This window comes from Eretmochelys imbricata, chromosome 16 (assembly GCF_965152235.1).
Source record: "Eretmochelys imbricata isolate rEreImb1 chromosome 16, rEreImb1.hap1, whole genome shotgun sequence".
NCBI classification, from domain to species: Eukaryota; Metazoa; Chordata; order Testudines; family Cheloniidae; genus Eretmochelys; species Eretmochelys imbricata.
In genome coordinates, this window is record NC_135587.1 from 17,521,055 (window position 1) to 17,543,619 (window position 22,565).

General features: G+C 41.6%; 2 protein-coding genes across 2 annotated transcripts in view; one reads left to right on the top strand and one right to left on the bottom strand.

Annotated features, from left to right (window-relative positions):
• Nucleotides 1-22,565, bottom strand: part of TTF1 (transcription termination factor 1) — a 250,404-nt gene that overhangs the window by 88,789 nt on the left and 139,050 nt on the right. The gene's annotated exons all lie outside the window — the stretch shown is intronic.
• The window catches only part of NTNG2 (netrin G2), a 65,850-nt gene continuing 55,096 nt past the window's right edge, over nucleotides 11,812-22,565 (top strand). Inside the window, exon 1 of the mRNA XM_077836253.1 lies at nucleotides 11,812-12,024. Within this exon, the coding sequence (XP_077692379.1) occupies nucleotides 11,812-12,024 (213 nt within the window). The remainder of the gene's footprint in view (nucleotides 12,025-22,565) is intronic.

Here is a 22,565-nt window from a genome sequence, read left to right on the forward strand (position 1 = left end):
TGAAGATAGGAAAAACATAAGACTAATTCTTTCCCAAAATATATTGCCTGTTAAATCACATATAGCTATTTTACAGAGTACTGTAAGTAAAAATATTTTACATATAAAGATAAAATAAACTTACATTTTGGCCATATAATAATTGATGACTTGGATCTGATATGATCCTGACCTTATCTAAAGACACCACACTCACACCTACCTCTTCTCTGAGTACAAAACTCAATGTTAAGTTTGGATTCCTGGCCCTTAATGCATTGTCATGTGGTGCTATTTCTCCTCTTTTGTGCTAACCAATTCTTTGAATTTATTTCCAGGATGAAAAGTTCACATTCATTTTATTCTTATGGAATTGTTATCCCCCTTACTTTTGCCTTTTCCTCTGTGTGTGTATATGTGCGCATATATGTATGTGTCCAAGTGCAGTTCCACACCAATAGTTAAGAAAAAAAATTGTTTTAATTACATAAAGGTTAAGACTTTCTTAATGTAACAACTTGCATGTTAAGTCTAGACATCCTAAATAGCCGGGTAGTGAACTGGTATGGCACAGAGACTGCGGTTACGGTATCCTCCTGGTGACAGTTAAAACTGAGGTATCCATGCTGATATTTTCAGATTTACTGGCTGCCTTTGATACCATAGTCCATGGGGTATTGTTTATATGCCTGCAGACTTTGCGAGGAATGGATGGCTCTGCTCAGTGGCTTAGTTCTTAACCCTCAAAGAGATCCCAAAAGCTTGCATTGGCAATTGCTCCTTTATCCCAAGGATGCTCCCAACATGTGGACCTCCATAGGATTCCATCTTATCCTTCCTTTGGTTTAGCAGATATATGAGGCAGCCAGGAGGACCAGCGAGAAGGCATGAGCTACCATGTCTTCACTTTGCAGATATATAGATGACACCCAGTTTTGTGACTCTCTCTTCCAACTTAGATGGTCCAGATAAAACAGAGGTGATGGTAGGTTGGGAAAATCAACGGGAACAAACACTGAAGAGTACATTGGCCACCTCTCACTGAGGAGGTTTGTCTACAATGTGTTACTCATGTTTGCAATGGGGAAATCTGTGTAGACTCACAGTTATTATTCGATGATCAACTTTCACTGGTACCTGCTCAGGACGGACTCTTTTTCATTTTTGTCTGGCCGAGAGATTGTGACCATTATTTCCTACATGGATGTTACTGCCATGATTGGTGATAGACCTGAGTATAATATTGACTGGATTGTTCAACCAGGATTTACCCAGAGAGAAAGTGGAGTGTTGGAATTGGTTATCTATGTATTTATTAAGCTCCAATGATGCAAGTACAATATTTGCATAACTGGGTCAATTATTTAGCAATCAGCACGTGCATGTGCTGCATCTGTGCAGCTGAACAGATCACCTGCTCAGTAAAAAATAAATATGTGTATTACAGTGTAAAGGAGAGAAAGAGAGAGAAAAAGTACAACTCAACCTTCTAGAGCTAGCTGATCATGCATTTTCCATATCAAATTGTCAGCATTTATTCAATTACTTCACTCATTACAAGCGTGTTCTTCAACCACTAACCTAAAACCCCTTGCTGTTGCTGTCAACTCCATTAGAGGTGACGTGCACCTGGCTGCATACACTGGGCGTTATAAAGAATCCATGGAAAACTTCTAATTCAAGACTAAGATTGCCATCTCTTGCTTTCCAAGGCCAACAGCTGCTGGGAGTACTGCAAACGGAAATGCATACAGCCCTGAGGTATGAGAGGAAGCGTCTCACATCACTCAGCAGTGAGTCCTATGCGGGGTAGAGGAGCAGTACTGATGGGTTCCAGAGGGAATACCTCTTCCAGTTCTTAGCCAGAAGGATGGTTGACGCTAGGCCTCAGTGGGGAGAAGGGTGGCGGGGAAGTGTTTTAAAATGTGTATGGTGATGGTAGGGAAGGAGAGAGTAGGGAATAGAGGAATCTTCAGGGCTCCATCAAGGATGCACAGAAGCCCCTGGAGCCAAAAAAGATATACTCTCAAACAAATGCCTCCATTTATATAATAAGCTGAAAGGCAAATTCCCTTTCTGATGGGTTGTTAATTATAGATTCCTTCTCTAAAAGCCCCTCCTGCTTTACCCTTACCTCTTCCCCCAGAGCTGGCGATCAGGGAACCGCTCTCTTCCTAAAAATCAAATAAATCTTAAGCACTTCCTGAGCCATGCTGTTTGGCTGTACTGTGATTTGATATATGAAACAAAAGACAAGGGGCTGAGAGTGACTGATTTTCCCTGTGTCAAGGCGAAGCACTTCCCATCACCTGGCTGAACTTTTCTGGAGTTAATGTCCTTTAGTAATGTTTAACTGATCAAAGTGTTTCAGAGAAGATGGTGGAGAAAACATTTTTTTAAACTTGTGATGCTTCTTTTCCTTAAAGGGGCAATGACCTGTCATGGTTAAGCAGTTTGGCTTGCACAAGCATTTTGAGAAGCATTATCTCCCTCACAGAACAGCAGCTTCATGTTTCCCTGCACAACAACCTTTCATAGCCTAAAATGCTTTGCATCCCAGTTTCCTTGATCTGTCTAAGTGCTTGCATGCTGAAAATCCCACCCCCCCTCCCTCCAGCTGTCCCTCTGGCAGGAAATAGCATCTTCCCTCTAGAGAGCACAGTCACTGCTCCTTTGGTTATTTAATCAGTGAGGGTAACATTCACTAAGGGCCCTTGTAAAGCTTTCTGAGCTGCAGAAACACCAGAGCCACACTTACATACATCCAGTGGCTGGGAATACCCCTACTAACAGGCGTGGCTGGATAGTTACTGTTATTCCAGCCCACAGGTTGAAGCAGCATCTGCTAACGTGCAGCACTGCAGGGAGGTGGGGTACACTTCTCCACATGCCAAAGCCATTCAAAGCTTGGTTCCTCAGGCTTTGTGCAGGATTTAAGAGTTTCGCCCTGAGTGCAAAATACCATGCCTCGCAGTGTTTTAAAATACACTAGTTTTATTTTCATATGAAGGGCAAATAGCTGGGAAATGTTCACTTACCCAGCCTTAACAATTTACGATATCTTTTCATATTCAGCGAGGAAGGTACAATGGGTGGGGTAGTGAGTAGGGCCTAATCCTGCATGAATGAAGTCAATAGGAGTTTTGCAATTGACTTTAAGGGACATGGGTTCAGACCCATAGTGCACTGATTTTCACTTCAGGACACCTCACTTAGGTCCCAAGTGAAAATGACTTTAGTGGTTTCTTCCTACATTCCATTTATGCTCCCTACAACACTGCCCAGCAGCCTGGAATAATGGGCAATCTCCACTATGGAGAGGGCCAGGACTAGAATAGCAAGGGTGTTGCAGGTTGTGATTGAGGTAGGTTAGCTAACCTGTGCTTGCAAAGAGAAAAGGAGTACTTGTGGCATCCGATGAAGTGAGCTGTAGCTCATGAAAGCTTATGCTCAAATAAATTGGTTAGTCTCTTAGGTGCCACAAGTACTCCTTTTCTTTTTGCGAATACAGACTAACACGGCTGCTACTCTGTAACCTGTGTTTGAAACCCACCACATTGGTCTTTCATACTGTCCTTGGCTCAGGTCACTGTCATTAGCTTCACACTTTCGTGAGTGTTAAATTCAGCCAATCAGATGTAAAAGAAATATATATTTCTGTCAAATGGGTTTTAACAACATTTACCCACCTTTATAAAGCGCTTTGAGACCCTGCTGCAATGTGCTAGATAAGAGCTATAAATACAGTGTGTTACTTACTGACTATATAGGTGTTGGTATCTTCAAAGGAGACATCCTTTTTCAGTACAATTATTAATATATCAGTAACCTTGGGTAGCTCTTGGGGCTAGATTCATCTCTGGTGTTAGCAAGTGTAGCCCCATTGAAGTCAGGGAGATTGCATCTGCTCGCACCAGCACAGAATTTAGCCCCACCATGCATAATGTTTAACGTTTTTGTACTTTGAATTATTCTACTCTGGATGTAGAATTGGGCAAACACCTTACCTCTACATTTTTTTCACTCTCTTCAACATATCCAAACCACATTCAACCTTTTGAACTTTCAGAGCCAAATGCAGCTGTAGTGTAAATAGGTGCAACTCGGCTGAAGTCAGCGGAGTCACATCTGCTTACACTTTGGCCCCCTAAACTCTGTGGACTAATCCTTTCTGGAGCAAAAACTGAATTAAATATTAAGGGCCTTATTCTTCAGCCTTACTCACCCTGTAGTAATTGAATATCAAAGTAGTCCCATTGATTTGCAACTGGGGACTACTTGTGTAGTAAGGTACTACTCAGTCTGAGTAAGCACATGGCATAATTGGACCTTAAAGGAAAATTGCACCTATTTTGTTCAGCACCGAAATTTCATAAGGCGGAAAACAGTTCTCAGCATTAATAATCACCAAAAATGTAGTTTTAAAAATAATGCACATTTAAAAAAATTAAATATTGTTTATTCACCATTTTTTCTTCTGGGTTGTATAACTAGAATCACAGCCAGTTAGAGATTGGCTAATAATTTCTTCCTTTGGGTCCCTCTTTTGGTTAGTCTCACAAATAATTTCTCTTTTCATCAAAACAAAGATCAGAAATACCAAACTGTAATTAAAACCTTAATATTCAATTATTTCTGAGTATTCTTGAAGTAGAAACCATATAGTCCCATTCTTGAATTTATTACTGGATTGTTATGTTTGCTTGGACAAGTCACTTCATTTTGTCATCTGTGAAATGAGTATAGCAATACTTAGCTGCCTCTATGGGGAGTTGTGATGCTTAGTTAATGATTGTAAAGTGCTTTGAGGTAGCACATTTTACCTGTGTGTATTTAAATATTATGTTGAGCTTTGGAACTTTGCAGGGCTGACCAACATGACTGGAGTTATCCTTAAACGCAGAGCAGTTTAGAAGTGTGACTTCTCCTGTAAGCATTTTAGTTTTCAGTTGAAACCTAATGACGCATACATAACATTTAACTCTGATGTCAATAAATAGCACACTACTTGGTCCTTGCCATAGCTATTAGAGAGAATGAAAATAAAATACCAACTCATTTTTATCCTGTGGCTATACCATAAAATTTAATAAAGCAGTAATAGGTAAAACACAGGGAATTTCCAGGGGATTAATGACCAGGGGGAGGAGCTGATGGTACACAGTGAAGCCTAGGGACATTAGCCAATCATGAATCCCCAGGCAATGCCCTATATCTAAGTAATATTGCTATTATGAAATAAACATTACAATAAAAATGGTATATGGAGAGTAGTAATCTGCTCACCGGCCAGCAAATTGGATGGGTGGAAGTGGATCCAGATTTCTCCCACCCCAACCCCTCTAAATGGTGCCCAGACCCAAAGTCAAGGGGGTCTTGCAGGTGAACTCCTCTTTATAGCTTGTGCTGGCACATAGTTTGGACCACAACCTGGCCCTGAGACATTGTTTTTATATTTCCCCTTTCATATTTCCCCTTTTGCTGGGGTAATTCTAAATTACATCCACCCAGCTTCAGGACAGAGGGATCCCTCTGCATGTATTTATGGAATTCCTAGGCAGGGAAAGCCATATCAAGGTCTCAGAGTTGTGGACCAAAGCAAATGGTATGACCTAATACAGTTAGCAAATGATAATGCAAACCACAGAAACATATAAGGGATGGATAATGCATTTTCTGGCTGGGAAATTACTGAAGGTTTGTTTAGAGGGAAGGAACAGACATATTTATTTTGGTGGGGTGGGTTTTCTGGATTTTTCCTATAAATCCTTCATCTCTGTTTTTGTATACACCAAGAATGTGCCACTCTCTTTGGACCCTTTGCCTCTTTATGTTTAGGAATGATCCCGCCTTTCAGTACCCATCTATGTTGAGGCCTTACATTAGAATTATGGACCTGATGCACAGAGGGGCTTAGCACCTTCACCTGCCCTTGAGTTAACCACCAGTCCATAGCCATAGTCTGCAAATTCTTCTCCCCGGCCTCTTGGTCACAGGAGAGTTGCTCTCAACACCTACAGCTCCTGCTTCCTGCTGCTGGGAAAGTGTTATCAGGCATTACAGATTTCCATGATAATCCCCAGCCTCATGTAAGAAAATCTGGTTTGGTTAAATCCAAAAGCACATCCCACCATTACCAAGGTATTTCTTTATTATCTGATTAACAGGCTCAGTAGCTCCTGCTTGATTCCTCCCCCTTAATCCCAACCTCCCGCTCCCCCAAACACCCCCCCACACACACACACCCCATAGCCTTATTTGTACTGTCGCTTCAGAGTAAAGGAGAAGCATGATCCCAAGGTTTCTGGGCGCAGAGCTCACGGCAGGCGCGTTGAATCACAAACGGCTGGCCACATGGATCCCCTGTCACCAGCGAATATCTGCAAAACAAAAACAGAGCAACAAAACAAACCAAAAAGCCAGCTCCCCACCCCATGTACGAAGAGGGGCACACCCAATGATCCCGACCCTTCGTTATCTGATCAGAGGTAGTGAAACTTACCCAGAAAGAACTGCACATATCCCTGCAATAACACGATGCAAAGCTAACCGTGCTCATTATTCAGTTGATCTAGGTATGCACATTAATCACATGGGGGGGGGAAGGGGAGGGGCTCGGTCCCTTGGGACTGGGCAGAAGCTGCTTTGTCTGCATGCTCCGAGTGTCCAGGAGCGTGGTGCTGAAAGCTAAGGACGCTTCGCAGAGCTGCCCAAGACATCCTCCGCCTGCTGCCTTCTCTTCCTTGGCGCCGCTCCCCCGCCCCGGCATTTCCTTCCCTGCCCCTTTAAGCAAAGCACATTGCTCGCCGGTGGGATGGTGTGTGTGGGAAAGCTCCACAGAGGAAGTTACGCAGCCCGGGATCAGGCACTGAGATAAAAGCGAGGACTGTGATTGAAAGTGATGGCAAAAGGCTTTGAGCCTCAGTATTAACTTGCGGGAGAGGCGCGAGGGCGGGGGCGGAGGGAGCTCTCCTAAAGCTCCCTGCCATCTGCCCTTGAGCTCAAGCCCGGGAACCGGCCCCGGTGTCTGGGGACCCGGCCCGGGGCGCGGATGCGAATTTGGGTTTGGGTTTCTATTTCTGGCCGGGGGGGGTACGGTACGAAAAAGTTCAACTTCTCGTATCCCTGCTCCGGGCTTCCGAGCTCCCCCTGGAGACGGAGGGAAGGGGGTTGAAATTTCTACACCGCCCCCCCCCCATTTTACCACCATCCCCCCCCTGCAGCCCCTTTCCTCTCCCCCCCCCGCCCAGCCGCCCGCTTCGCCAAGCCCTGGGACGCTGCCTTGGCAGGTTGGTCCTTACCGAGGGGTGGGGAGCAGCCTTCCCCCCCCCCCCCAGCCAGGAGGAGAGGACGCGTGTGCATCGCCCGCCTGGCACGGAGCTCCGGCGGAACCTCCCTCGCTGCAGCGGCTCCAGGAGCGTCGAGCCCCGGTAAGGAATCCCGCGGCGTGGGGGAAGGAAGGAAATCGGAGGCGGGGAGGGCCCCCCGATATCGCTGAGCAGGGAGCTGCCCCCCTCCGCTGCGTGGGTTTGTCCAAAGCCGGCGGGCGGGTGGGAAGCCGCCGCTGAGGCTGGCCAAAGCACCCACCTCCCTGGGCAAAAGTTAGTGAGCAAGATGGGGCCACTGGCGGGCGGTGCCCTGCCCGTTTCTTTAATTTTCGTTTTAACTTGTGATCTGGATGGAAGGGATCGTTTGGGGAGGATGCTCTGTGACCAACCCATCGCTCCCACGGCGGCTTTCTCCGGGTGTTTGGGCAAGAGATTAACAGTCCAGCAGTTTCTGAAAGGTGTGAAGTTACAGGGTGGCTCACTTCAGTCTTTTCTATCAAAGTGCTCTGTCCTTCTTCCCCGTCCCCTCCCCTCCTTAACTCTGCCTTGACTGGCTGCTTTTCACATTTTAAACATATCTATCTATCTATCTATCTATCTATCTATCTATCTATCTATCTATAATAGAGCTCTGATTTGTTTGGAAAAAACAAAAGTAGCAGGAAACACACAAAACCTTAGAGTCTCCCCCCTGCAGTTCTCTTCCTGGCTTTTATGGATAAAGTGCACCTATGCAATAATTTGTTTGCCTGCATATGTTTAGGCAGATGTTAAATGGTTTACTCTGCTCTGCCTATTGTAAAAAGATGATGCATAGATTTTTGTGATTAGGGGAGGCTTTGTAAAACTATAAGGACACACAAATCCCAAGTGCAATATTATCTGGACAAATATTTTTAAAAGCCTCACCTTATTATTGATTGCACCCAACTTTCTGCAGGAAAACTTCTATGAAATTAACCAGTATCTTGGAATTTTCAGTGCCTGCAATTTTCCCTACCTGACAGAGATGAAAGATAGAGACTAATAGCAAAGTCCCCTGGTAACAAGCTCTAATTTCCAAACAAGTTGTCTGGAGCTTTTTCCCTCCACCTTCTTTCTCTAAAGTTAGTTGTACAACCCTTGCAAAGTACACTCTAGATTATTTCTCAAGCTTTCACCCTTCTTGTGCCAAGGAAGTGCTGTTCTCTCCACTTAAACTTTTTTTAGAGTTTCAGAGTAAGTGATGCAAAGCTAGAGATCATCATATTACACTGACATCTAATTTCCTATTTTGCCTGCTTTCTAACATTAGTCCTTGAATGATCTCAAAGTCCTTATGCAAAGGGGTAAGAAAGAAAGAAAGAAAGAAAGAAAAAAAAAGCAGCATCAATTTATGTGGAACCACAAATGCATTAAGGATAGCAGCTAAATGTGAGTGAGATTTGCAATCTTTCTGTTGGGAATATGGTTCTCCTCTGAGCTTTGCAACATCATGTGACTGCTGTATTACATGCTGGGGGTATATTTTCTAACTTTGCTCTTTAGAATGAATTAAAAAGGGGTACTATCATCCTGAAAAAGAGAGAGGGGATTAAAAAAATCTCCTTGCACACAGTGTGTGTCAGTCTTTTTGATTTTTATAGTTCGAGGCGACACTTCTGGAAAGAACATTGACAACTCCATCAAGTTTACTTTCTGTACTTAATTCCAGAGCAGTGTTTTGTAACTCAAAGCGTTGTCTCGTTATTTCAATAAAGGGTTGATCCAATAAAAAAAGGGAAGAGCTAAGTCCAGATACCCAGATAAAATCTAATTTTGTGTTTTTAATACTTTGGCTATCAGTCCCTTGTGATTACTGAGTACTCTTAAAGGAAAATAAAGAGCATTGATTCTATTTGTTCCTGTGAACTACAGTTTCTTAATTACATTGGGTGAAGATTTATTTTCCAAGGACAAAACAAAACTGATCAGGGTGAAACCTGTAGTTTCAAAAGATTTTTTTTCCGTATTTGCTTTATGCCATATTATTTCAGAGCAACACTGAATTATTTCTGCAAAACATCTGTACGGTTAAAACGTTGACACTACAACTATAACAAGGAGACAATGTGCTTGTTTGACTAATTGTAGATATATTCTCAGGCAGATTTTTATTTCCTTGGGAATATGTGATATTTGCCAAATATAACAACAAAACAACTAATAGATAGTATAGAGTCTTTCCTTCTTAAGCTTCTCCCTCCGTCAACCATTCAAGTGCAAAATGTATTATTTTTAAGGTTATGAAAATAATTTCTTAAAGATAACAACACGGAGTGCCCGTCAACAGAAAATTACCTTACTTGGTTTGTGTATTCTATTGAAATCTCTACTTCTCTGTGATGTTGTTTACCAGTTGGTGGTGGCCAATTTGATGTAATAATTAGGCACTGACTTTTATAATAAAAAAACAGCTCTGATGTCAGCAGGGCTTATAGACACTTCTGTGTCACACCATTTTATTTTTTTTACTAAATTTACTCAATGTAAAAATAGCAGACTATTCTTTTTTGGGGAGTTTATTCAGGGTCAATGAAGCTATAACTGGCTCTCCTTTGAACAACTAGAGATGAAGCATGAAAGATTGGTTTTCTTTTCTGCATTCATTCATCTCAGTCAGAAACCCTTCAGTCTAAAAAAGGGGGCGGGGAGGGAGATGTTAACATAGATGTATGAATCCCCCTAACATGGATCAATGGATCTGTAACCTAGAGTTTCACATAGTAACCAAGGTTCATGATAAAGCAAATACTGAACACACTATGCAGGCAAAGTCATCTTTAAATTCTGGAGGGGGAAGGGGAGTTGTAGACTCAGGTGGAAAGAGAATTAGTCATTGCTCAAGTTTTTGTTCTGAAAACACACTTCACACCTCTCATTATAGAACTACTTTGGGATTAATGCTGAGAGAAGTTTGCCTTTTTTTGTTATTTTGTTTTGTGATTACTTGTGATTTTTATACTCCAGTGGCAAGAGAGGAAAAGATTACACACTTTTTTTTGTTTAATCTGAAATGAATACCGGGAGAGGTCATTGATCTTCGTGTATTAGGAAACCTTAAAGGTTATTAGTACTTTAAATTGTTTTCATTAAATGTTATTGTGCAAATAAATCCTGTCTGTGGATACTGGACTGTGTATCTGTCTGCCTAGCTACCTTATTTATTTGCTTATTTTGTAAGACTATCAATTTGTCTGTCTATCCCTCCTGTCTATGTCTACCTATTCATGGTCCATTCTCAATCTTCTAATGACCTATCATTTCTTCTTGATATAATTTAGAGATCCATTAGTGCTACTGTTTTTCAGATACTGTTAAAAATCAGATACCCTTAACTGAGGTAGCTACTGATACAAACCTTCTATACAATAGAACGCCCATAAGTATTTTAATATGGATTGTTTTTATTAAAGTTGTATGTCTCACTTACAAGCTTTTTTAAATCTCATGACTCCTAGAAAGCTCAGCCTAATTTTTGTATATTCCATAGGACAGTTGTGTTCTTGCAAACCTTGTTTCACCTTCTTCCCCTTTCTTCCAGCTAATCTGTCTTTTAATTTGTTGCAGGTGGTGCTTGCTAATGAGCTCTCCCTTTCCCCTTATAATGAACAAGAAACGAGACCGCAGGTAGTTGGATGGTTTGTAGCTGAAGCTTTGGAAACTTGTCATTATCAGCCAGAAATTGTCCTACGTGCATGCCTTTTCACCAATGCAAGAAGCAAAATAAGAAACAAACAAACAAGTCAATGGTCTTATTTTCAATAAAGTGACCATAGGACAATCGGTTTAGATGGCTTGCAAAATTTACCACCCAAATTATGTTGTCAGAAAAGTTGCCCTTTAAAAGAAGTAAAGTTTAGGACCAAAGAGTCTCCCATTTCAAGGTTACATAGATAATAATGTCATTTAAATATTTTTTAAATAAAGTTGTTTTTTTTAAAAAAAATAATTATTTAAGGCACACCACAGTTTAAGGCACTTTAAAAAACTATACATTGGTAGCAGATGAAAAGGTTAAAGAAAACTTGATCTAGCCTCATCATATAGCCTCTCCAATTTTTCTCCTATCAAATTTCATCAGCGAATCAGAACTTGATAGCTCTATTGATTGAGTAGAGTCACCTCTAGATATTTTCACACTGATGTAGACGATCTTTTATGCAAAACAAACAAAACAAAACAAAAAAACCATTAAGTTAAGGAAGACTTTTGACCGCTGATCAGCAGTTCTGGAAGGGCTGTCCATAATTCTCCAGATCAAGTGACTTGCAAACTTGGCTTCTGTACTAAGAGACTTTCCTTGTCTGAACACAGCATACAGAGCTGGGCCATTGTTGTCATCTGGATCTCCTTAGGCTATATAATTTTTTAAATGAGACGTTTCCATGCTGATCCTGACAGTAACCCCTAGTCCAGTAGCTGCCTTTCTCGGGACTCTAGGCATTTCCTTTGCCCAGGGACTCTGCGCTTGGTATCAGTTGCCATGCTGCACCTGGTTGCTTTTCTGTTGCACTGTCTCCCTCTGGCCATGGGACACTATGACATTTGCAAATCCTGGGTGACCACAGATGATGGCCCATCATGGGAGTTTTATGCTTGCCAGCCCAAGGCCATGCGAATGAAGGACTATGTGACAGTGAGAGTGGATCCACCAGGAATCACCTGTGGGGACCCCCCTGAGAGATTCTGTACTCATGTAAGTATTTGGTTTCATTTGTTTTCCTAGTTGATGTGGTAATTAATTATGCTTATGTCATCAGGGACAGAGTACTGTAGCTCTGAGACAATGGGTAATAAGGATACCCTGGATCACAGTGCCACTGTTATCTGGTAGTTAGAACAAGGAACTTGAAATCAGCTTGTCTATCTAGGTTCTTATACTGTTCTCCTCATTGTCCTTTCTGAACACCTTAGTTTTATTCCCAACTCTGCCACTGACTCACTGTGAGACCTTGGCGAAATCCCTTTAATCTCCCTAGGACCTCAGTTTCCCCATATGTGGCATGGGAAGAATACTTATCATCACACAGGGGTGGTAAGTAACTGTTTGCAAAATGATTCTGAGGCCTGTGAATGAAATATGCAATCAGCATTATACTACATGTCTGGCTCTCAATAGCATTCATCTTTCTTAGAAGCTCCCCTGTCATATCTTTTGCTGCAACATGTAAATACCAGCAGAACAGCCTAAGAGTGGGAGATAGTGCTGTGTCACAGAACAGAATAATGAAGACAGTCCTTAGATCAAAGGAAGAATCACTGAAGCTGAAGATCAGTTGTTTTGTTATCAGTTTGGGATGGATGATGTTTTTAGATCACTAGGGCCAGATTTTCAAAAGAGCTCAGTGCCCAATGTGCATCCATATTTTGAAAACGTCCACTTAATTAGTGCCTAAATGGGAGCAGAGCACTTCTGAAAATCTGGATCCAAAGGCCTGTGTAGTTCACTGGACTCCTATGTCAATGGCACAGAATACTAATCTCAGGAGCCATATTTTATCAGTGATGAGTAGATGTTCTGTAAGTGTGTGCTAGGGTGCTGAATAGAAAGGAAGGGTATATTTTGGTTCATGGAGGCAGATGGCTTACATGTAAGACTCCTGCATCTCAAAACAGCTTCATAGTGAGAAATCCCTAAAGCCTATCCCTTTTCTTTTCTCCATCTTCAACATGAAGAGGCACCATAGCCAGACACTCACTCTTGTATTTAAAATCTTCAACCTATTTTCCCTTAAATATTAACCATTGCCTTTTATTGAGTGCACCACAAAGCTGGGCAGGACCATTTGATTTGTAATTCACAAGGATTACTTTGTTTAAAGAGTTCAGAAGTCAAAACAAACAGCAAAGCAATATGATTTAAAAGTCCTTTCCTAACCTGTACAACGTTAGAACCATGATGAGTCAAAAAAAAAAATAATCAAATCACATTTTTAAGGAAGATTGACAACAATCAAACTATGTACTGAAGAGGCTTCCATCCTAATGGCACTGAAAGGGGAAATTTCTTCTTTACAGATTCTAAATCACCAATTATTTGTGTTGAGGAGGGAGTATTGTCTAGTGGCTAGACCAACTGGCTGGGAGTGAGGATTCTCAGTGTCTATTCTCCACTCTACCACTGACTTATTTAAGATTAGTTAAACCACATGAACTCTGTGCCTCAGTTGCCCTATCTGTAAAATAGGCAAAATAAGCAGCTCATTTACTGCTCTTGAGAAAAATCAAGATTTATTATCCCAAGAGGAAAATATTGACCTAAAGCTAACTGATGCCAAATCTTTATGTTCATCAAAATACAAATCCAACATTTGTATTGTTACATATGTTCAGAGTGTTTTCATTAGAAACATCTAGTAATTAAGTCCACTAATTCCAAATTTGTAACAATTTTCTCTTTTAAACTAATATTCTTATAGGACCGATGAAGTTATAGGTCCACAAGAATATAGTTAACTATTGATAAGTCAGTCTAGAAGCATAGATTTCCATTTATCTGATTGGCTGCAAAGGGATTAAAAGGTGAACAACAGATTTCACTGAATTCGTCAGGATGCAGTTACTCGCCAATGCACTCTGGTTAACACTCCATCAGACCTTGGTGTTGTTGACCTATCAGGAGGTCAGTTAGAAATTTACCAACCCACTACATAAATGTATTTAGCCAGTAATGAGCCAGCATCTATTACATGTAACAATAATAATTCCTGTCTTACATGGTTGTTGTGTCTTAAGTAACGTACCTGAACTGCTTGGAGAACCTTGAAAGAAAGGGATCTAGAAATGCAAAATATTATTACGGATTTGGTTGCACTTCCACAGCTAACTCCAGAATAAACATACCAGTCCTACTATAGATATTAACTGAGTTGTACAACAGGGATAATTTGACATCTTGTTAAAGTTTCAACTTGTAATGCAACAAAATGCACCCAAATATATTCCTTGAAGAACAAACAGAAATTAAATACTTTTGGAACAAAAGTATTTAATTGTAAGTCATTTTCTATATCATGTGACAAATTCTGCTCCCAGACCCGCTTGTGCAACTGTTATTACAATTCATGGGAGTTAAGCATGTGTAGCTGAAGGTGGAGTTAGGGTCCCATGCGTCTCTGCTACAGTGCAGTTAAATAAGTACCTGGGGGAGCTGTGAACCTAGGAATTGTGTAATAACTCTCCATCATAGCCCAATGGTAAAATATAATATCATGAAGGTAGAGCGTGACTCTTGAAGCCTCTTCAGGTAATGTATCTGTTCATCCTATGCATTTTGTTCCATTTATTTTGATTTTTATTGCCTCTTTCTTAAACTCCTGGTGTTTAACATAATTAAAAATAGCAGAGATTCCATTTAGAAAAATTAACGGATCATGTTAGTTAATTAGCCTTATAAAACCCCAGCTCAAGCTGCCATTCCCCCTTCCTGGGCCATCCCCACCAAACCCCTTGCCTCTCCCAATGCTGAGTAAATTCTAAGGCGTAAAGAGGTATATGATAATGTTGCATATAACAGTAGATAGAAATGTAATAATAAAAATTAAGCAGAGTAGACAGCCAGCCCAATATTCAGTGGGTAGAACAATGTGCTGCTATGAGAGAAACCTAGGATGGAGTCTAATTCTTAGGACTTCTGCACCTTTGGCTGGAAGGCCACCATGGTAACTTTTCACAGCTTCTGTCATGGAGAATGGTATATGCTCCTTTACCCTTGAGCAGCCCCTTGTGGTCAGCAGAGAGAGAGCCAGTCTTGGAAGAGGTGGTTGGTTCAGTCACAGGGCTTGTGTGGTGACTTAGCACCTATTGACACAGAGAGGAGAAGACAATCTAAAGTGGGGGAGTGAGGACTGTGAGCAAAGAATAATGGCCCTGTGTAAAGGACGTATGAGCAAAATCCCAGGGCTCTCCATCAGTCATTGTGGCTTCTAATCCTTAGTCCCTGTATTCAAGAATTGCAGGTTTAGCAACTCCCACAAATGTTGTGTTAGATGCTGTATAGCAAAGCTAACTATGGTGTATGATTACATTCTCCACACACTTTTTCCTCTCCTGTTGAGCTGATAGTAAAATATTCAATCATTTGCTCTCCTCTGTAGTTTTTAATTACCGATGCAGAGCAGGTAGACACTCCTCAGAGCATGGCTTTCTAGCAGAGTAAATTTTATGATGGCTGTTTTGATCTCTCTTCTCTCAGGTGTCTTCTGTAATGGCAGGCTGCTATGCATCTAGTTAAAATAATAATTCAATTACTAATTAAGCACTCAGTGCCGAGGTGTGTGCAGGGCACTGTACAGACAATTGAAATAAAAATAAAATTACACACAAGATTAATAATACATGATTAAGAACTTCAAAGTAGATAAAGAGGAAATGGTGATCTAAACACCTGGCATTATTAAAAATGGATGTAGGAGGGGAGTCCTGCACAGAAGCTCATGTTAAGGTGGCTATCCTGCAAGATGTTGGATGCCTTCTGTGTGGTATCCTCAACTTGTATTGAAGTCAAGGAGACACTCTGCAGCCTTCAGAATCAGGCTCTAAAACTGTAACAATTCTGAAAGAGGAGTGTTTTCAGATGGTATTTGAAAAGTGGAGTGTGATAGGCTGAGGTGGTTGTCTGGGGGATTGCAAAAACTCTACCGAGTACTGTACCGTCCCAGTTCTAAAGAAATTTCTGTTCACATCTGGCTGCTTTTTCCACTCCACAGAGCATTCCTGCTGATTATTAAAGTAAGGGGTTTTGTTTTCACAGTTCTTGAACTTTCTCCTGTTTATGTCAGTACCCTTCTGGCAGGGTCACCTGAAAAAATGAATTGTAAATTTCATGATGGCTGGAAAAGGGGTGCGGGGGACAGGGAAGATGGATGGATGGATGAATAAGAACCTGAATGAATCTAAAAGTGAGACTAGAAATTAATAGGAAATATATCTCTTAACCAAGGGTGCTTGGGGAGAAGGGTGAAATTTCAAAGACCAGCTGCAGTGTGCTGCATACAACAGCTAAAACCAGATTTCAAATGAGGGAAAGTAAGAATTGCTGCTCTATAGTAAATCTTTCTATGGGTTCGTGTGAGTGCAGTAGCATGCTTCTGCATTACCTGATACAAAGCTACTTTGTCATCAAGCTGTTTTATTGGGGGGTGAGTGGCAGAATATGTCCTTTCTAATAAAACACACTCCGGTATCCAGATATTTTGGACCAAATTCCCCACTGTGACATACAGAGACAGCCCCTATTGAGTATGAACTGATGCCACTGAGAAGAGAATGTGACATTTGTACTTTATTTTTCCAGGTCTGCAAAAGACTAATTATTTACAATTAACACAGTTGTGTAGGTTTACAGTGCAACTTACAGACACCGAAAAGACACATTCTCTGCCCCAAACACAGGCAAATGTTAGGGTTCCCAGCTAGTTATAACAAATGCATTCTGAACAGGGTGGGAAATGCTCAGCTACAGCCCTCAGGTACTAGAGAGGTGCGGCAGCAAGCTAATGTCCAAAACTGTAATCCATATAATTAGTTGTTGATTAATGCTACAGAGAGCTGTCACTGTGCTAGAATACCTCTGTGGTGCATGCAGCCCATCTTTCCATTGTGAATTAGCCTTAGTCTGCAGAGGGGGGTGCTAATCCTCATTCACATGGTGCTCTTTGACAGAGGGCAGGGCTCTTAGCCCGTATTAATGGGTCAGGGGTATTTTTTACAGTGTCAGCATTGCTTCATCTGTAAATATAGCTTGTTGATTTTGACAGGAGTCTGTGAAAGGAAAGAGCTCCACTTTATTTGTTACACCTTCAGCTACATGTGATCTGTGTTGATTCCTGGCTAACTTCTCTGAATGGATCCTCATGTTAGGTCTTTACACCATTGGTTAATGTTGTTGTTTCTGTAAGTTTTAAAGCCACACGAAAATGGGGCTTGTTTAAAGAATGCTCTTCCAAAGACACTCTCAGAGATGCCTTGACACAACATATCTAGGGGTCAGAACAACTGATGGTTTAACTCTTCTTGTTAGCTTGAGCCACGACTAAAATTGCCCCCCGCCCCCGCCAGCTCACACAATGTCCTGGCAGGAAATAAACAAGCCAGCCTCACTATCTGTTTTATATTACCTACGTTACTGGAGCTGAGTCCAGAAAACTGGTAAAACTTCAAGTGTGAAACTGCGTGTGATGTCTTAGTGATCTTGGAGCATACATGAGCAATGACAAATATGTGTAGCCACTTCCCCTCTTGCTTTTCATAAGTTCAAGCCTACCTTCTGTTGACTTTAAAACATCATTGGTTTGACTAGGGGACAGGGAATCAGAGCTCCTTGCAGTTCTATTTACAGCTCTTCTGCTGACTTGTTGTATGACCTTGGGAAAGACATTTCACTTCTTTATGCCAAAATTTATCAGCCCAGGCACAAAATCTAGCCTCTTACTCTAACATGAAGATGATGAAATTATGAATGATATTTTACTCACCTATCAAAAACCTAATGTAACTACTTGGCTGGGGGAGGGGTGGGCAAATACCATTTTGTGAAGATGTTTTTCCTCCCCCTTTGTAAGCTTGGAAGGACCATATTTATCAACATTGTGGTGTTAGGATGCTAAATTAATGTTTAAAATGGTTTGAGTTCCTCTGATGAAAGTGGTGGGAGAAGAGCAAGCAACAAAGCATTACTGTTTCTTTAAATCAGGAGCGAAAGGTTTTCTAATGCACCAATTCCATCCATTGATCAGTATTACTTCCAAATTTGGGAGGAAAGGCTGGGTAGGACTCAGAGTCAGTTTCCTATTCCTAATCACCTTCATCAACAGCACTGATGTTAGTGTGACATTCACTGCTGCATTTGAAATTAAGGTCGATGACTCCTTGCCTGCTGCCAGACCCCAATATGTATTAAAATTTTCCAGCTCCGGCTGCAAAAGCAACCAAAGGTTCTACTTAGGTACCATAGAATTTGAATGCTCTAATAATCTGGGGGATCTACACCACAAAGTTAGGTTGGCTTAACTACATCGCTTGCTCAGGGTTGTGAAAAATGTTATGCCACTATGCAAAATAATAAAGCCAACCTAAGCCTCAGCATAGACACTGGTAGGTTGACGGAAGAATTCTTCCATCATCCTAGCTACCGTCTCTCAGAGACATGGAAGATGGAAGAACCCCTTTCGTTAGTGTAGTAAGTGTCTACCCTACAGAGCTACAGCTGCAGTATTTCTAGTGTAGACATATTGTACAAAAAGAGCCTGAGGTCTACACAGCAGCTGAGAGGCATGACTCCCAGTGCAGGTAGACATACACCTGCTAGCTCTGCTTGAGCTAGTGCTTAGAAATAGCAATTTGGCCCCCGCAGCATGGGCAGCAGCTTGGGTTAGCCACACAAGTACAATCCCAACTAACCTGCTGGGTGCAAACGTGGGCAGCTAGCTCAAGCCATCACCTGCGCTGCTGCAGTCACACTTCTGTTTTTTAAACACACTAGCTCAAGCAGATCTAGTGCGTGTCTGTCGGCCTCCCAGCTGCTGTGTAGATGTACTCTAAGGGGGAGTGCATCTCCAGCCTTAAATTAGAAGTTACTGTGTAGACTGAGTTTCCCACACAAGCTTTAGCTAAATCAGTTCAATGATCTATTTAAATGCATGAAGCAGGATTCATCTTGTGATGAGAATAATGTCCCACTATACAATCAACTCTTCTCAAAATGTTGATGGAAAAACATGGTGATACAAAATTAGGCTGCCAAATGGATTTAAATGATACAGTGAACTTTCGGCTAACCCTTCTGTGAAGGATAGGGGAAAGGGAATGAGCCATTTTTACCACTGCGGAAAAGTCCTATAGAATTTAATAGTGTTCTATGGAAATTACTCCAAAGACGTGTATAGGAGGCATTGTGGTCCAGTGGAAAGAACACGCTTAGTGCTTATGTTCTTTCCCTAGGTAGGCTGCAGCAAATGCGTGTTACTGTTGGGCACATCAGGTAAAATTCATGGAGTTCATATTAAGGGGAAAGCATTGGGGAGAACTCAGTAGATTTTTAAAAGTAAAAGCAAGAGTTTATTTCTTTGTCAGTGGTATGGAGTTTCCTTTAAGTGGAACAAACACAGACCCAGGGCACAGGATAATGCATGGAACTAGAGAACTTTTTTCTGTTACTGGTATTATTATTTATAGATTGCTGTGTATGGCACTTTACAGATAATGATTACATGACAGGTTTCTGCTCTGACGAATTTCTAATCTAAATTAGGTTTATCTAGATTAGGAACTCTTCTGTTTTAATACCAGCTCTGCAACTGGCTCATTTGGCCTGGTCTTGGTCAAGTTTCTTAGTCATTTTGAATCAGAAAACTGGAATATTTCATATAGAAAATATTGAAACAGTATTTTGACAATTTAGAAACTTTTTACAAAAACATTTCAAGTCAAGAAATGTGTTAGCACCCAATCCTTTCCTGCAAAAAGGATAGGTTTCAACACATTGGCATTTTCTGAGAAAAAACATTGCCAGAAAATTCCCAGCCGGATCTGACGGAGAACTGCTGGTTTCCTCCATGCTGTCTCTTGTCTGAGCAGACAGATGCAATTGATTGTTTGAGAGAGAAGGAGCAACCACCCTAGTCATGTCTGACCACCACAAAAAGATGCAGATCTTATGCCAACAAATTTAAGGCGATGGGGTCTCTTAGGTTAATGAATTCATTTTCTGACCTAGTTTGTGAGCTCACTCATGCGTATACAACAGCAACTCAGCAATGCTCAAGTAAAAGAGCCCAAATTTCAGACTTGTCAAACTTATTATGCACGTGGGGTTTTCAGTGACCTCGTTAGCAGGAGTTCTTTAGAGAGCATCATTCTATACCTCCTTTCAAATTAGTGTCTTTCCCTAAATATGCGGCGACCCACAGGCTTTATGCAGTTCAGATTCATTAGTGGAGATGTCCCTTGTTTATATTCAAATAGTTCAACCTGGTACACATTTTCCTGTGCTGGAAAATGTCAAAAAGCCCCTGCTTCTCATGCATCCACATGGACTGTCCATTGCAATACATAAACTCCAGTCAGGTCAAGGAAGTTGAAAGGTGGGGGAGGATGGGGAGCACTGTGGCTGCAGAATCCTGGCCAAGAACCACTGCAAGTAATAATATTTAACACTTATAGCGTTTTCCATCCAAGAAACGCAAAGCACTGAACAGTCAGTATTATAATCCCCATTTTAATGAAGGGGAAACCGAGGCAGAGTTTTTTTCAAGTGACTTGCTCAAGGAGAAGAGTAGCATTGCCATGACGATACTGATGTTGGCTTGAAGATATTTAGCGAGGCACCAATATCTAATGGACTGAGATGAGGAAAGGAAACCAGGAGCCCTTTAGTTCTAATCCTGATCAGTCTGTGATCTTGGGCAAGTCCTTTAGATTCTTTGTGAGTTTCCCCATTTGTAAAATGGGGGCATTGATACTTCCTGCCTTCACAGTGTAGCTGTGGTGCTTAATAAATTAAGGTTTACAAAGTACTTTGAGATCCTCTATAGAGGTATTAGTATTAAAGGATTGTTATAACCACTGTATGGAAGATGAACATTTTTTCTTGCTCACTGGCACGTTCGCACACATTCTCTCGTTACGGGATCGTCTCCTCCTATCCCTTGAGACATTGTTTAGCACACTGATGGGCATTTGTTTATATACTTAGCATGATATTTTTTACCATTTACATGGCTCTGCCAGAAAAGAAAGTATCTGATGTTTAGGGAAAGGAATAATAGGATTTAAAGTGGCAGAGAGGGTCATAGGGTACCGTGGATCCATTTCCAACATGATCATCTGCAGATACAAAGTTCTTTCAGAGTGTGGGGCAGAGAAAGTGCTGCTATCCTGTGACTTCACCTGGTATCTGTAGCATTCATAGGTCCTGCTGGACTGAACCACAGGGAGGTAGCATTTTGCAGGTTGGAAGACCAACCCCAAAAAGTGGCAGACAATGTTAGCCTATTGATAAAGATCACTCTCATACAGACAGTAACCTGTGGTTACTCCACAGCGTTCTGCACACATGCATCTACCCAGTTATTTCTGTGCCTACACACAGACAGCTTTGGGGTGGGTGGGGAGTGAATTTGTTTTTCCACAGGATACCCCTAGCTCCAGTGGAACTCAACTTTATTCTCTAACTTTTCCTGAGCAGGTTCCAGACTCAGTTCAGAGGTAGAGAGGTGAGGGAAGGTGGGAGACAGAACTAAGTATGGAGAGTGCATTCAGGTATATGTAGCTGTGCAGACTCTGTGGGCCAGATTGATCACATGTTGTGCTCTCACCTATACCTGTGCAAAATTGGTCTAAACCACAACCGTTCTGTTTGTTTTTATGCACAATTTGAACTCACTTTACACCGGTGTGAATTGCTATACACAAGGCAAAGTTTATGAAGAATCAGGCCCCATGTGTAGCACACTGGTGCATAAGACAGTGATATGTCAGTGTATGCTTGCCTGGGAATGGTGGATGTGCATCTGGATTAGTCCAGGAGCTGAGGGTTGAGGGGTGTTGCATGAGAGAGAAGTGGGTGTGTATGTACATTTTAATGGAAAACAATTATGCACGTTTCCAAGTGCACACCTACAAATTCCTTTTAAACGCAAACTAGAAAAGAATCTTCCGTTGCCAGTGCTAAACACATTTAAGGAAGTGGGAAAGCTCCCCCACACCGCGTGGGTACTTAATAGCTTTGTGTCCCTGTACACTTGCAGAAGGGTGTGACGCTGCGCTCTCTATGGAGAGACAGAAAAGTCACTTTCTGTTCAGAGCATTTGTCAGCCACTTTGGTACTGCCTAATGTACCATGTAAAGTACATGTACCAGGTAAAGCCCACATCATCTTACATGTTACCATTTGTACTAGACATGTCCTTTTTGGAATGCTCATGTTCCAGAGGAATAGCCAGCCAGTGCTTCAGAGAATGCCCCTGCATTCTAATCCCTGCACAGGGGTTGGACTGAAAAGGACAATTAAATGGTTAAAGAAAGACAGGTGCATTGAACTGGTTAGAGTGTGCACCTCTGCCCTCTAATGGACAGACTCAGACCTGCTCCATTGTGTCAATGGCCCTGTACTGCTAGCAACTAATGAAAACTCAAATGATAGTAATTTGGGGAAGGAGGATCTCTCTTCTGTCCCCTGTTGTTGTTGTTAAGTTACTGTGACCCTGGTAAAAAGAAAAGGAGTACTTGTGGCACCTT